The following is a 17,332-nucleotide window of genomic DNA, read 5'->3' on the forward strand; positions in this document are numbered from 1 at the left end:
CCTCTTCAATAAGTGGTGCTGGGAAAACTGGACAGGGACATGTAAAAGTATGAGATTAGATCATTTCCTAACACCATACACAAAAATAAGCTCAAAATGGATTAAAGACCTAAATGTAAGGCCAGAAACTATCAAACTCTTAGAGGGAAACATAGGCAGAACACTCTATGACATAAATCACAGCAAGATCCTTTTGGACCCACCTCCTAGAGAAATGGAAATAAAAACAAAGATAAACAGATGGGACCTAATGAAACTTCAAAGCTTTTGCACAGCAAAGGAAACCATAAACAAGACCAAAAGACAACCCTCAGAATGGGAGAAAATATTTGCAAATGAAGCAACTGACAAAGGATTAACCTCCAAAATTTATAAACAGCTCATGCAGCTCAATAGCAAAAAAACAAACAACCCAATCCAAAAATGGGCAGAAGACTTAAATAGGCATTTCTCCAAAGAAGATATACAGACTGCCAACAAACACATGAAAGAATGCTCAACATCATTAATCATTAGAGAAATGCAAATCAAAACTACAATGAGATATCATCTCACACCAGTCAGAATGGCCATCATCAAGAAATCTAGAAACAATAAATGCTGGAGAGGGTGTGGAGAAAAGGGAACACTCTTGCACTGCTGGTGGGAATGTGAATTGGTACAGCCACTATGGAGAACAGTATGGAGGTTCCTTAAAAAACTAAAAATAGAACTACCATATGACCCAGCAATCCCACTACTAGGCATATACCCTGAGAAAACCATAATTCAAAAAGAGACATGTAGGGCCTCCCTGGTGGCGCAAGTGGTTGAGAGTCCACCTGCCGATGCAGGGGATATGGGTTCGTGCCCCGGTCTGGGAGGATCCCATATGCCGCGGAGCGGCTGGGCCCGTGAGCCATGGCCGCTGAGCCTGCGCGTCCGGAGCCTGCGCGTCCGGAGCCTGTGCTCCGCAACGGGGGAGGCCACAACAGTGAGAGGCCCGCATACCGCAAAAAAAAAAAAAAGAGACATGTACCAAAATGTGCATTGCAGCTCTATTCACAATAGCCCGGAGCTGGAAACAACCTAAATGTCCATCATCGGATGAATGGATAAAGAAGATGTGGCACATATATAGAATGGAATATTACTCAGCCATAAAAAGAAACGAAACTGAGCTATTTGTAATGAGGTGGATAGACCTGGAGTCTGTCATACAGAGTGAAGTAAGTCAGAAAGAGAAAGACAAATACCGTATGCTAACACATATATATGGAATTTAAAAAAAATGTCAGAAGAACCTAGGGGTAAAACAGGAATAAAGACACAGACCTACTTGAGAATGGACTTGAGGATATGGGGAGGGGGAAGTGTAAGCTGTGACAAAGCGAAAGAGAGGCATGGACATGTATACACTACCAAACGTGAGGTAGATAGATAGTGGGAAGCAGCCGCAGAGCATGGGGAGATCAGCTCGGTGCTTTGTGACCGCCTGGAGGGGTGGGATGGGGAGGGTGGGAGGGAGGGAGATGCATGAGGGAAGGGATGTGGGAACGGATGTATATGTATGACTGATTAACTTTGTTATAAAGCAGAAACTAATAAAAAAAAGACAAAAAAAGAAAGGTACATTTTAGTGGGAGAAGACAAATAATAAACAAAGTAAATGTGTAAATTATATAAAAAGAGGTTATAATTTCTATGGAAGAATATAGAGTTGGGAAAGGAGATAGGAAGTGCTGGGAGCCTGAGTTAATATTTAAACAGGTGTGATCAGTGAAGGCTTCACCTGAGAAGGGAACATAAGAGCAAAGACTTGAAAGAGGTAAGGGAGAGAGCAAGCAACATGGATATCTAGGGAAAGAACATTCCAGGTAGAGGGGACAGAGGCAAGAAACAGTAGGCGGGAAAGAGTCGACCGGAGAAGGGATCAGAGAGCTCCAGCTAGAAAGATATAGCTAACATTAAGTGAGATGAAGAAGACTTCTGAAGCAACAGGTTTGGGGCTTGTTGATTTTGAGATGCCTGTTAGACATCCAAGTGGAGGTGACATGTGGGCAGAGGGGTGTATATGTCTGAAATTCAGGAGCAAGGGCATGGCTGTTGATATAAATGTGGGCATTATCAACATATAAATGCTATTTAAAGTCATGAAACTATCTAGCCTCACCAAAGCAGAAAAGGAAATGACCCCCACTGATCCCTGGGCAACATCACCATTAGGAGGCCAGAGAGAAGAGAAGAAACCACATTATCACTGAGACTGTCAAATAGTAGAAGCTCCACAAGACAGAATTAGAAATCATGAATAGGGGCTTCCCTGGTGGAGCAGTGGTTGAGAGTCCGCCTGCCGATGCAGGGGACATGGGTTCGTGCCCCGGTCTGGGAGGATCTCACATGCCACGGAGCGGCTGGGCCTGTGAGCCATGGCCGCTGAGCCTGCGTGTCCGGAGCCTGTGCTCCGCAACGGGAGAGGCCACAACACTGAGAGGCCTGCGTACCGCCAAAAAAAAAAAAAAAAAAAAAAGAAGAAATCATGAATATATGTTGTAAAGCACAGATTTGAGGCTCAATACACACAAAACAATGTTCTAACATCTAAAGCTGTCACCAATATAAGGGGCTGCCTCCCTAGCTTGGGAAATGGTCATAAAAGCTGATTGACTCATCTCTCGGGATTTAGGGTTATCAACAAGGAGAGGGGAGGAAGAGTCCTACAAATTTCTTCATCACCCATATGGTATTAAATAATATTACCACAAAATCTGTGTATACATTCTATATGTATAAAGTAAGTTTAGGACAACCACTCAGTTAAATCAAAGTTAACCAAGTATATTTTGGCCTGAGATGGCTGATAAAATTGAGTCTAAAGAGATTGTCACCAACATCATCCCCTCACTTCTCTTGCTCATTTTAGTGGAGAGGCAATCTTTTAATGTACTGTTAATCCTTAACTTCTGGGTCTCAATATCACAAATCATTTTCTGTGCCCACTTCCTTATAATTGTAAGAGACTACTTCAAGAACAGAACCAACTGTGCCGGAGAGTTCACATGCCGTGAGGATTCAGCTCTATTATTACATATGTGAGGGTGGAATGATGGGAGGAAAAGAGGTCTAAAGGGAGAGGTGATTGATAGCAAGTGGGTAGAAGACTTGCTTAAAACATATTATTTGGGCCCTGAACACCCACAAAATGTTCCATTTTAGAATGTTTGCTACAGGAAGGATATGCATAAAATAAACATTAAAAGTTTCAAAAGAATTATTATTGATAATTATCAGTAATGTGTATAGCGTCTTTGGAGAAAAACACTGTATTTGCCATACTTAACACATGAGACAGAGTTTGAATGCTAAGTCCGTTACTTTATATCTGCATATTATATCTTTATATCTGCATCATATAAAAAGATTCTTACATAATGTTAATATTAGGATGAGTTGGGTTAATTTATTTATATGGTTTATTTATTTATACTCTACCTTATCCCACAAAAAATGGAAAGGCAGCTTTTCAACAGTTAACACTCCTTTGCTGTCCCTCAGCCAGCATCCATCACAGCTTTAAAGTGACCAGGAGACTTGGTATGATTAAGATTTGGAACAAACAGTGATTACTCCAAGATGGGAGAGCTCAATGGAATCATAGAAAAGTGAATTCCATAGAAATGAAACTTTCACAGGGTAATTAAAATAAGTCGTGTTTCTTTTTTCCTCTTCTGAAAGCACTAGGTGTTCTCACATATTTGATTTTCTCTTCAGGGTATTATTTTAAAAAATTAAAAAGTAAAGTGAGGAAAATAAACAGGCTCTTTCTTCACCCATTTATAAGATTTATACAAAGAGAAATGTCATACAATTCATGTGGCAAGGAAGACTTTTTTAACAGCTAAAATGAAAAACATCAGGTGAGAGTTGGATTGCCTGATATTTGCTGTGTAAAAGATCAAGAGCCAAGGAAAATAGAAAAGGTGCATATTGGAACATAAAGAGCCTATCACTTGTGTTTCAAAACATCCTTCAAACTTTTTTCTTGCTCTACACGAGCAAGTTATAAATAACTAATGTGACAGGGGCTTCAAATGCCTCCTCTGTCATTCTCAAGCTTCCACAGCATGGCATGCAAGAATTGACAGTATTCTGAGATTCACTGTAGTAAAGTGACAAGGCTGCTCCTAGCCAGAGGCAACCCCCTCTGGAAGCATCTCAACTGTATCACAGTCTGATCCATTGCATACCTTTGTTATAACATGTAGCACTGGGACATCGCCTGTCTTCTCTGTTGTCAAAGCAAAAATTGCACTTGACAATGTTAAAAAGGTTGTGCCTCATTCTTGCCAAGTGTATGTGACACCGTCACAAAGGACCACACATGGTACATATGCTAAGAAAAGCACAAGTTTGGAGTCTGCCTGGCTGTGTGCACTTGCTACCACCTATAGGACGCTACCCTGAAGGCATTCTCCTCCAGGTTCCTAGGCCAAGTTAGGAACCAGGAAGAAGCAGAGAATTTCCAAACACTGCTCTTCTGCTTCTAGCAGATAAATCCCTCTCCTTCCTCCTTCCAAACTGCTCACTCCCCAGAGGCAAAGCTTAGAGAGACTTCTAGACGCTGTGCTAAAGATGCCATGGATTTTTGTGGCCCCCAGAAAACTATGAATTTAAGATAAGCCTCTACAGTGTAAGCTCCACAGTGTTTTTCCCTCAGCTGTGGTGGGCGGGAGAGTAGTTTTGTAAAGTCAGATTCAGGCTTTAAGATGAAAATAGATTTTTTTTCCATTTTGCAATTGAGATAGAGTTGATTGACAATATTATATTAGTTTCAGGTGTACAAAATAGTGATTCAAAATTTTTACAGATTATACTCCATTTATAGTTATTATAAAATATTGGCTATATTTCCCATATGTTTTGAATGGTTAAAATGAAAGTGTAGGAGAGAATTTAAAAACAAACAAACAAAAAAAAACCCCTGACCTAGTGGAATCTGCAGTCTGGCCTGGACCTGCCTCCCAGGCGCTGGATGCACCCGGGCCTCGCACACTGGCTACGCTCCACCCACACTGACTGCCCCGGTTCCCTAAGGGCCCCTTGTTCCTTCTTGCCGCAAGGTCTCTTTACGTGTGCTTTCTCCATTGGAACCCTCTTCTGTCTCTTTCAACCACTACCTCTCCCCCTTTGCCTAGTTAACTTCTCTAGATCTTTTACATCTGTTTAAACTTTGCTTTCTCTGATCACATTTCTCCATCTTTCTGACCAGGTCAGCCCTCTATTAGAGACACTCTTCCTCCAAGCACTTCCGGTTACCACTTTACGTTTCTTCATATGGTTTTCTTTCTTCTTCTTCTTCTTTTTTAAGGATACTTAAAAAAAAACTATTTAGTTAGTTACTTGGCTGTGCCAGGTCTTAGTTTTGGCACGCAGGCATCTTTGTTGCAGCTTGCAGAATCTAGTTCCCTGACCAGGGGTGGAACTCCAGCCCCCTGCATTGGGAATGCCGAGTCTTAACCACTAGACCACCAGGGAAGTCCCCGTATGGTTTTCTTGATCAGCATCTACCTCCCCCACCAAACTGTAAGCTCCGTGATGATGGAGACTTGTTCTCTGTAACTCCCCATTATTCCCCAGCACCACCCAACAGTATCTGTCATACAGCATGTGCTTAACAAATAGTTCATGATATATTAATTTATTAAATTTATTATAAATTAAATTATTAAATGAGTGAGTGAGTGAACCTGTTGATTTCATTCACCTTAGTCTCCCTTGGATTTGTCTCAAAACAGTTAACAGTAGTTTGAAAAAGTCTTCTGATAACGAATGCCACTCTGTAGTTTTAACTCCATAGGTAGGAAGGGATCATAAAGCTCATCTAGGGCATTGACAAAATAAAGTGACCTAAATTATCCCTCTGTTCTTCTCCTAGGACTTTAGGAAAAGAGGGAAAACCTAGCACCAATCAGTGTGTCACAGGCTATACCTGATACTTCTTATCTTAGAACCATTTTCAGTTACAGTGATTTTATTTAATAAAACATAATTCATTCCAATCTTTATATGTACCTTCAATTGTTAGATATTGGAGTGTGAAGTGTCCTGGGAGTTCTGTAGCATTTAGTGTTTAATGAGCAATAACATAAATGATAAGATAACTTTAGGAAGTGGCAGAAAACTTGGATCTACTTAGAAGACAGCCAGGAAAATCAATAAATGATTATTGACTATTTCTGAAAAGATGATTCTAAATCACTTAAAATACATTTTTAAAAACTGTATTACACCTTGAATTGTTTTATCCCCCCATTTTGCATTTGTTTGTTTGTTTGTTTTGGCAATGAGGTAAGGAAATATATGAAGGACATCCAGAAGTGCTTATAGCATTAATAGTTGCACTAGTTGATGCCTTTTCTTGAACTGAATTGGAAGTAGTCAACTATTTCTCACTCTAAGAAAATCACAAATCTGTAGAATTACCTTCAAGGACATTTGATACCTAGGAGACTTGAAGCGCTGGCGTGCCAGCATCTGAAATGTATTCTAGAAAAGCTTTTGGCTCTTGGAAAGGGTTCAGATAGATTACAAGGGTGTGTTCTGCTGGTTCTGAAGTCAAGGTCTTATTAACTAATGAGTGAAAATTTTTAAAGGTTACTGTGAATTGGTATCTAATTGTGTCTAGGAATTTAGGCGTGTTTCACCCAAATTTTATATTAGGATTAGTAAATATTCAATAGGATAAATTCATTAAAAAATTTCTTTTTAAGAGGAATTTATTACGGAGGGGAAAAATGTTCTATATTCCCTTCGTCTCAGTTAACCTCACTATGGAAAGTCTAGCTTTTCACACCACCAGTTTACTCACATTGCAGCATAAGGTCTTACAAGGAAATAAATTGCCTTTGGAGAGTCAGGTTGCACCTAGTGCTGTGAAGGGAGATCAGATATTGCCATATCAGGTAAGAAACCCAGATGCCCTCTAAAGTGGATTCAGAAAGGCTTTTGTTCCATAGTATTCACTTCGTTTGGGGCCCTTGGCCTGGGAGCTATGGAGGATGGCCTGAGAGAGCACCTGACCTTCCAGACAGCGTGCTGACCTCTGCACAGTACAGGACGGGAGGTTTCATTTCACTGGAGCTGACAGGATAGGTGCCTGCAGGGCGGCAGACACAGTAGGCACTCCAGTGGGAGGGATGGGATTTCAGCAGGTTCTGTAGCAGGAGTGCTTGTCCTCTCTTCTTGCTTAAACTCTAATAACTATCCCTTTATGTACATCACAGCGGCTAAAACTCAAAGTAAACTTGGAAGTTAGCTAGTTCAATTCATTTACTAGAGGTAAAAACCAAGACCCAGGAAATGTAAGACTGTCCCCAACATATCTCTGTGTTTATGTTGAAATGTCAGTATGAGACTTGGTAACGCTTCATGGATGTGGATACCTGGAGTGGGGAAGGGCATATGGTACTAACTGTGCATGCCAAATATGCATGTGTTCAGCTCCCTGACAGTAGCAGCCCTTCTGAAAGTGGCAGCTGAACCTCAGTTCCCTTTGCACTATGATGAGCAAAGCATTTTCGAGTAGGAGTTCAGTGCGGGGGCTGCTGTGGCCCAAAGGAACTGTCTGTGGGTACAGATGGCTCTAGAAACGGAAGCCAACCTGACAGAAAGAATGGTGTTGGCTTTGAGCGTGCATTTTTCTTAATTATGTTAATTAACTCTTAAAAGGAAAATATTCTAGGAATAATTTGCTCATAGATGAGAAAAACTTCTTGGCCCCAGATCCAGTTCCTCAATGGGTGCATCTTGCTGAATTGCTTCTCAGAGTGCTAGAATGCACATAATCATTACACGGGCTCTTCATCTCCTATATTTTATGTAACACAGTTTCTACATAAAATATGAAGAGAATATTCTGGTTGGAAAAGAATGGAGAGAAGGGGATAGAATGGGAAGACATCAGTGGAAAATCTGCTGTGTTCCTTCCTGTAAATTAAATTCAGAGTCCCATGAGAACAGCTTCCTTTAGGAGCTCACTTTGACAATCTCCACCAATATTGACATTCCCAGGCTGCATAGACAAGGGATCCTGCTCTCCTGCCCCCCTGAGGGGAGGAGGAGTGTGGTGCCCCTGTCCCCAAGGCCTCCCTCAAGGAGCCCTCAGCATTCATCTATCAGCTCCTTCCTCAGGGGCCCTGCTGACACCTACAGACAGCACTTTTGTTCAAAATAGAAAGGGGCTACTCTGGGCTCTAAACCTGAGCCCTATTTCTACGTAGAGGGTAGAGCTCTTACTTCTTTTCTTCCTTTGTTAGTTAGGCAAACAAACAACACCTCTAATCCTCAGTGCAAACAGTTAGACCCAGTTAACTCTCCATTTTCACGGCTCTAAGGTAATAAAATCATGGAAGATCTCACTATTCTATACTACCGGGCCAGGCCATTTAATGGCTGAGAAGACCTTCCATTTTCACAATGGTGGGCAGGGCTGATAGGAGCAGCCTCCTTGTGCACAGGGAAGCCCCCTTTCTCAGTTCATAATCCCAAACTGACTGGGGACAGCTGCTCTCTGAGGACCTATGTGTAGTTCTCAGCACCGAGACATGTGCCAGGGCCCCTCCTAGCTCCTGTTCCAACCTTCCAGTACTAGAGACTTTCCAGTCCCCTCACTGTCTGCCCTAGTCCCTGCCCTGCACGTTGTCAAACACACACATTCATGGACACCCCAGGCGGCATGATTGTGCCTTTTTCCCCTTACTATGCTAAACTTTCATTTCTCTTCTATGTACACAGCTCCCTTTGTAGCAGAAATATAGCTCTATCTGATTTGAGCAGTATCATGATGTTCTGATGTAGAATATTACATTTAATAACTTTATTTTTATGCACCCCAAACACAGAAGAGACTATAATGTCTCCCACTAAAATAGACGTAAGAATTTGTAGACTCATACTTTGGTTTGGGGAGAGAAGATTGGTTATAAAACTGTTCTGAAGCTTCTGTTGACAAATTCATTTCTTCCCTATTGCTTGTTATTAAAATTTGAATATTGAATTTAAACTGTAATTTAATACAGTTTTCACTCTTTCTGCAGCACCTGAAATTCTTAGAGGCTGTGCCTATGGACCTGAAGTGGACATGTGGTCTGTAGGAATAATCACCTACATCTTGTAAGCGAAGAAAAGCAATCTCTAAGCATACTGTTTGCCTTTGCTGTAATATTTTCTAGTCACTCATAGTCCTCATAAAAAACAAGATTCCTTTTTGACTTTTTGTGGTTTTCTATGACATACTAAGTGTAGTTACTGATGGAATTTTCGGAAAATGAGCATTGCTTTTTATTTTGTAATTTTCTTGGGGCCAGAACTTCTGTCTAGGGCTTTGCTGTGTCTCATTCTGCTATGCAGTGTATAGCAGATTTGGGGAACAATTCATTGTTTGATGATAGTAATGAGCCTGAAACAAATCCACCTATTAAACTTGCACTTATTTTATTTATGTGCATCTTGTCCAAATGATTAATTATTCCTTTTTAAGGGGAAAATGGCTGTTTAATCTCTGAAGCAATCCCAAACTGGTATGTTTCTTATCAGGAATGTTTTAAATGCATTTGGGCTATCAGTTTTGGTTCCTATATCTGTTAAGTTCTCAAGGACCTTTAGTTTAATACCCTAAACTCAGAGAAACCTGTTCTTTGGTAGAAAAAAAAATGGGCTAAATCTCTCACTCTCTGGTATCCCCAACTCCATTCCTGAGCTCCTGTCCACTAATAAACATGGGGTTTCAGTTTGCCAAAGAGATGATGGAATTGCAGACAAATACAAGGGAAATAATCAAGAACAGTGGAAGAGTATCTGGGGAGGAAGGCTGTTGTAGAACAACTACAAAAGCAAGATATCAGTGAGTTCCAAAGTTTAATTCAAACCAAGTAGATTTGGTTTTCAATTAGAGGATACTGCAGAGTTAATTGTTGGAACCTGTAATATTCAAATCTGTAAAGAGATTTTGAAGGGTGGGGAAGAAAGCAAATTAGCTCAGGCCGCTTATAAAAAAATACCATAGACTCGGTGGCTTAAACAACAGAAATGTAGTTCTGGAGGTTGAAAGCCTGAGGTCAGGGTGCCAGTAGGTCAGGTTCTGGTGAGAGCTGTCTTCTGGCTTGCAGACAGCTGCCTTTTCACTGTATCCTCGCAAGGCAGAAAGAGGAAGCAAGCTCTCTGGTGTCTCTTCTTATAAGGGCACTGGTCCCATCATGAGGTCCTACCCTCATGACCTCATCTAACCCTGTTACCTGCCAAAGGCGCCATCTCCAAATACCATCACATTGGGGGTTAGGGCTTCGACATATTGATTTGGGGGGAACACAATTCAGTCCATAGTAGGAAGAGGTTTGGTTTGGTTTGGTTAATTTAATAGTGATCTTAGAAAGTGCAGTGTCTAGGTAATATGGACTAGGAAGAAGGTAACTAGGGTAGAACCCACAAGCAAGTTAGCAAACTCTAAGTTCACCTGGGTTTATATTGATATATTTGTCAGTAAGAACCATAAAAATCTTTAAAAGCAGCCCATAAAATAGCCATCTGCTATTATGTAATGTCAAAAGATATTTTCAGTGATCAATTCCCTGTGTTTCCAGGATGTATTAAAGCTTGAGAAGAATTTGGAGAGCTAGGGAACCATGTTTTTTCTTAGGAAAGTGAAAACTTTTCGGTAATTTGTTTGCCCCACCAAGTGCTTATTAGTTCATTAAAATGAATTCCTAAGGCCACATCATAGAATCCCTTCAGCTTACATTTAAGATCACTTTTATGCTGTGAAAGAATGTTGTCTCCTGAATTATGTGGGTGACATATCATACTTAGTGATGTTAAGTGAAAAACGAACTACAAATAATGCTCCAGATTTGCCCCTAAAATGTAAATGTGCCCACCCAATTAGAGTTTCGTGTTGAAATGTGATGGGAGGGGTTGAAGCATTGAGGATGTGTAAGAACTCAGAGATGGAGGTAGGAAATTTAGTAACATTTGCCTTGAAAAACTGAAATATGGGATGAGTAAAACTCCATGATATGGTCACTAACATGGGAAAATGAAGAGAAAAAATTGTGGCCATTTGAGAAACGTCTTATTGTAACCCTGAAAATAATTTTTTAAATCTCTCAAGTTTCTTTCCCCTAGTTCACTTAAGGCCATTAATTATAGGTGTTGGTTGAATAAGTGGTAGCAGCCCCCAAAATTAAAATAACAGTGCTGCTCACAACTAATATCCTTTAGTTCTTTTTTTTAAAAAAATAAAGTTATTTATTTTTGGCTGCGTTGGGTCTTCGTTGCTGCACGCAGGCTTTCTCTAGTTGTGGCGAACGGGGGCTACTCTTCGTTCCAGTGCCCAGGCTTCTCATTGAGGTGGCTTCTCTTATTGCAGAGCACAGGCTCTAGGCACATGGGCTTCAGTAGTTGTGGCTCTCAGGCTCTTGAGCGCAGGCTCAGTAGTTGTGGCTCTCAGGCTCTTGCGCACAGGCTCAGTAGTTGTGGCGCACGGGCTTAGTTGCTCCATGGCATGTGGGATCTTCCCGGACCAGGGCTCGAATCTGTGTCCCCTGCATTGGCAGGCGGATTCTTAACCACTGTGCCACCAGGGAAGCCCCTAATATCCTTTAGTTCTGATCCAACTTATGTCAGCCCCTAAGCCTAGGGACTTTTTATTTAATCTGTAGTTCATTAAAAATTGATGAAGTCCACTACGCAAGATTCATTGGAACATTCTCTCTAGTGGATTGTGCCATTGGGCTTATGTACCTCCTTTATTATTATTAAGAGTTCCACCAGGCTATTTTGTGCTATGACCTTGCTATTTCTAAGGATGACAGAAATAAAGCCTGGAAATAAAAGCCATTTTGTTTCTTACAAGAATTCTGGTCCCTCTCTTTGGTTTAAAGCGTTAAACTAAAACCCTTTGTCCCCACAGACAAAAGCAACTAACTACTACAGTTCTCAGGTCAAAATCAGAATCAGATAACATCAGAGATTCAAATTCTCTCCTTCAGCTTTCAACAATATAGTTCTGCTCAATGGCTTGGAGCTACCCTGTGTAATACAGTCACACTTCAGGCCTTATAATCCTAATATCCTCCTAAATTGTCATTGTCAGCATTCAAATATTTCCATTTCTAAAGGGTTTTCTTACTCTGTGTGTGTGTCTATGTGCTCGTGCACACATGCGTGCTGCTCTCTGTCACATTTCTTCCATTTTTGACATTTCAGGCTGATGAGATAAACTTTTTACCTATGTTACCAATGCACAGACTTGCTGACATGACTGAGAGGAAAGAAAGGCATTTGAGTACTGTACCTTCTGAACTATCATTTTTCTCTCTAGATTTCCAGAAGGGGAAACATTAAGAGTTCCCTAAACTAAGCCTGGAAAGTTGACCAATTTCTCCATGACTAGCCAACAACAGGCTATGTTTTTCTAGTGTTTTGGAGGGCAGAGGAGGGCCAGGTGAGGCTGAACTGCCTCCTTGGCAACGTGTGGACCTGTGTTCCCTTCTCTCCTTTTGCTGGAGCAGTATTCTCTGCGTGGACTGCTGCAGTGGGAGAGGGAGGATGCACAGCCCAGGCCTCAGCACTCCCTGAGCCTTGCCTTTTCCTGGCTGGCTCCACAATATTTGAAAGAAACAAAGACTCTCCCAACAGGATGTTCCCTGAGCAAAAGAACATGAGAAATTGCTTCTTCCTAGAAACTCACTACATTAGGATGCACTGGAATGTTTCATTCTCAGCAGCAACCTGGCCAGTTTGAAGGAAGAATTTGGGGAAATGTTTTTCATTCTTTTTCCTTCATTCCTTGTCAGATGCAACACATGCCCTAGCAGGGACTTTTAAAAAAATAGTTCCCTTTTGGTCTTTAGTGATTTCAGTACCTCCACCCACTTATAAAAAGTAGAGGCTTGGTGGTCCCAGACCAGCAACTCACTTTTCCTCTCTCTCTTTAGGATGCCAGAGATGGTTCTCTGTTTCTTTTCTCCCACTTTTCTCATACATTTTATGCTGACCCGTGACGGAAGATGAAGGTGAACATAGTGAGATGTCTTTAAGATGTGCAAAAGTGAGGGTCACTTACCAGGTTGAGCTAACGCTAGGCTGCTCACCTCTGCTGGCTGCAGCTGCTCACTGTAGTAAGTTTTAAAAGGCCATTCCCTGACAATAGTGTTAGCTCTTGTGTTTGTTCACTCTGAAATCCAAACTGGAATGGGATGGAAATCGAATATTTTATTCATCTCTATGGAAGAATTCAAGTGAAAAGGGCTGAATAAAAACAACTAAAAACTTTTCTCGGGCTTCCCAGGTGGCGCAGTGGTTGAGAGTCCGCCTGCCGATGCAGGGGACACGGGTTCATGCCCCGGTCCGGGAAGATCCCACATGCCGCGGAGCGGCTGGGCCCATGAGCCATGGCCGCTGAGCCTGCGCATCCGGAGCCTGTGCTCCACAATGGGAGAGGCCACAGCAGTGAGAGGCCCACATACCGCAAAAACAAAAACAAAAACAAAAAAAACACCTTTTAACCTTTTTATTCTCAAAATCCTAACTTTTCTGTTTTGTAATCAATTGGAATTCTAGTCAATCTATCTTCTCAATTCCTGGTGGAAAAATATCCATGGAGGGCTTCCCTGGTGGCACAGGGGTTGAGAGTCCGCCTGCCGATTCAGGGGACACGGGTTCGTGCCCCGGTCCGGGAAGATCCCACATGCCATGGAGCGGCTAGGCCCATGAGCCATGGCCGCTAAGCCTGCGCGTCCGGAGCCTGTGCTCCTCAGCGGGAGAGGCCACAACAGTGAGAGGCCCATGTATCGCAAAAAAAAAAAAAATCCATGGAAATAGCACTATAGCATAATGCCTATAATAGTGTTAGCTATTATTGTTGTTTTGTGTCATAATTATTAATATGATTATAACTTTTTGTAGAAATCTTAAATTGGTTTTGTATCTATTCTTACTTCCTGAAGACATGACTGTGTGTTTATATAATCAAAAGTGAATTGTAAGAAGGTGATTACTTACTTAAACTGAGCGATTACATTCATAACAGAAAGCTGTGAAAAAGGACAGTCTTGAATTTCTGCAAAAAATTGGTGAAATATGCTTAGGCTTTTTAAAGACATTTTATTCTCTATCTTTTGTCCGTCTAGACTTTGTGGATTTGAACCATTCTATGATGAAAGAGGCGATCAGTTCATGTTTAGGAGAATTCTGAACTGTGAATATTACTTTATCTCCCCCTGGTGGGATGAAGTATCTCTAAATGCCAAGGATTTGGTAAGTGTGACCAAAACAAAATGAAGCAAAATGAAATAAAATCCCTTGCATTCATTTTTATCTAATTAATGGGCAGTGCCATTTTTTAAATCAACCCCTCTTAATAGCTTATTTCTTTTTAATTATAAAGTATTTTTAATGAAACAATGCACACGAATGCATTTTCCTTATAGATAATGAAAAAGATATGTTTGATTCATCTCTAGCTGAATTATCACAAATTATGGCATATTAATTAATGAGTTTTTACCATCTAGTCAATGCAGAACCTTGCTTATGAAGACAGCTATGCTGAGTGAATCCAAACATAATTTACACAGAAGAATTCTGTTTTAAAATGGCTTGCTATCACCTAGATTAGTTTTACTTTGAATAAAACAACATTGCTTCTTGAAATGTTCAAACTTATTAAAATATCCTGATAGTAACACAAATCCCATCGTGCATGATTATCATTACACAAGTTACACTGTACGTTTTGTTGGGTTTTTTGTTTGTTTTACTTGGCTTCTCACTTCAGGTAACATTGAAGTTTGTTTGCATTCAGGAAACACATACCCTCTAGGGAGATGACCCACCTGTTCTAAAATAAAGAGGATACTAGGGTGTAATTGAAACATTTACCATCAATCCTCTGGAGAGAAATCGTGCAGAAATAACTAAAAGCTGACTTCTGAATCATAAGTTAGATCTCCAAGGGATCTTAGGAGTCATCTAATCTTCCCTGCATTTTAAAGATGAGTTTGATAAGGCCCAGAGAAGTGAAATGACTGTCCAAGTTCACACAGCTTCTCAGCAGAAAGGCATTGTTAGGAACTAAGGATCCAGATTTCCAGACCCCTTATCCAGTGCTCTTTTCCCTCCTGTCCATCTGTGTTCTTTCATGAAAACAGATTTCCTACAGGTCACGGATTTTCCAACATGATTGTGAAAGAGAGGCCGTGTGTGTGATATGGGAATGTGTCATCCCAACTCCTCCCTCATGTCAGGGCCCACACTCCTAAACATCTCTTGAATCCGTCCACTTCTCTCCACCTCCACTACAACTGCCTAGTCCAAGCCCCATCCTCTCCTGGTTCACGGTCACAACCTCCTACCTGGTCTCCTTGCCTCTTCTTGTGCTCTTCTCAAGTACACTCTCCACACAGGATCCAGAGGAATGGTTTTATAAATAAGTGTCACCCTCTCTTGTGCCACTCATTTCACATCACTCTCCCTTGATCTCTCTTTCCTCCAGAGCACTAGACTTCCAGTCCCTCATCAATGTAGCTCTGGGTATGGGCCATTGCTCTTTCTTCTGCTTTGTGATATTCTTTCCTCCTTCCTCCCCACCACTGCATACACATACACACGTCTTTACATGGGTAACTCTTATCTTCAAGCCGTGGCTGCCATTTGGCATTCTCTGGGAGATTTCGTCTTCAGCAGGCCATTCTTCTCACAATTGGTTCATTCGTTCTGCCACTTGTTCCTCTGCCCCCTAGACTTCCCTTCTCATGATGGTCATCATGTCTATATACTTGCTCAAAGGTGTTCCTTAATTAGATTGTAAGCTCGGGGAGAGGGTGAAGCATGTGTGCCCAGATCTTAGTACCATATGGACATAAAGTACAGGCTCAATAAATATTTGTTGAATGAAACCATGAATCAGGAAACAGACCAAGGATTCTTAAAGTCTGACATGCCTGGATTCAAGTGACCCCCCCTCTTATAATTTATAGGTATGACCTTGGGCTAGCCTAACGTCTCTGTGCTTTAGTTTTCTTCTCTGGGATGATACCAGTACCTATCTCTAGGTCTTTAGAAGAATTAAGGGATATAGTACATAATAAGTAATCACCACCAACTAACTCAATAATAACCCCATTATTTAGTCCTCCTTCCATTTCTTTTTATCCCTCATAAAAATTAAATGGATAAGAGGGTTAGCTGTGACGTTCCTTCATTCAGCTAGACCTCCTGTTGGTTAATAAATTTATAAAACTTCAGAACTAAAGCAATCATTGAGCCTCATAATGTGTACTTATTGGCAAAACCTGCATCTGTTCTGTCATGAGCAGAGGCTATGGTGCCAATGAGTGGGGAGTTGGGCTATTAAGAGGAACCATAGGATAATGGCAAGGCTTTGGGTTTGAATCCTGGCAAGGTCACTGGATCTCTCTAATCTTCAGCAAGTTTCTTAATAATTCGGTGCATCAGTATCTTCAAATGTAAAGATTAATGATGACATATAAAATTTTGGTACATACTGGCTTTCAGTAAATTCTTTTCATGAGGAGGAGGATGGTAATGATAAGAGGAAACAGATGATTAGAAAATGAGAGGGAAATATCTAACTGTCAGGGATGGTGTAAGGATTAGGCATCATTTACATAAAATTATTAGTATATGTGTTCAACAGATGATAGCTCTACTATCAAATTTGTATTACTACTGTGCATTCTTTTTCTTAATTATCTTTATCTCCCTCCACCTCCTCTCTGATTTTAAGACTAAGCAGTCTCACATCTCTGCCCTTTACAAATTCAGTGTCTCTACCCACCACACACATTTCTTTGCAAATGCTACAAAAAGGAAGTGAAAGGAGAACCAGATATTCATTCTTCATTTGACTAGCTGCCTGATTTTGTTAGCCTGTGTTCAGTTCTTAGGTTATTAGAGTTAGAAAAGATCTTATGCCTTAAATCATCCAAAGCCCCTCATTTTACATATTGGCAGACTGAAACCCAGAGAGGCTGACTACCTTGGAGGCACTATGGTGTACTGGCCATGAGACAAACTCTAAGACCAGAGTTTGAGTATAGCCCCCACCAGTTACGAGTTGTCTGACCTTACACAAGTCACTAAATCTTTCTGAGCTTCCTTCCATCCCTCATTTATGAATTGGAGCTAATAGTTACTAATTGATAAGGTTATGGACAGGGTTACATGAGTTTTGGGGGTTTTTTTAATGTTATATGTCTATAAGAATGTATTTATTGATACAAAGGAATTAGGGTGGAAATGAGGTCATGTAAGAAAGGGCCCAGGAGAGTGTCCA

At 41.0% G+C, this 17,332-nt stretch overlaps 1 protein-coding gene across 1 annotated transcript in view; it reads left to right on the forward strand.

Moving 5' to 3' along the window:
• The window catches only part of CAMK4 (calcium/calmodulin dependent protein kinase IV), a 228,374-nt gene that overhangs the window by 208,427 nt on the left and 2,615 nt on the right, over positions 1-17,332 (forward strand). The window contains exons 8-9 of the mRNA XM_060091843.1: positions 9,075-9,150; positions 14,166-14,292. Coding sequence (XP_059947826.1) covers positions 9,075-9,150; positions 14,166-14,292 — 203 coding nt within the window. The remainder of the gene's footprint in view (positions 1-9,074; positions 9,151-14,165; positions 14,293-17,332) is intronic.

The sequence above is a fragment of the Mesoplodon densirostris genome, chromosome 3 (genome assembly GCF_025265405.1).
Source record: "Mesoplodon densirostris isolate mMesDen1 chromosome 3, mMesDen1 primary haplotype, whole genome shotgun sequence".
Classification (NCBI taxonomy): domain Eukaryota; kingdom Metazoa; phylum Chordata; class Mammalia; order Artiodactyla; family Ziphiidae; genus Mesoplodon; species Mesoplodon densirostris.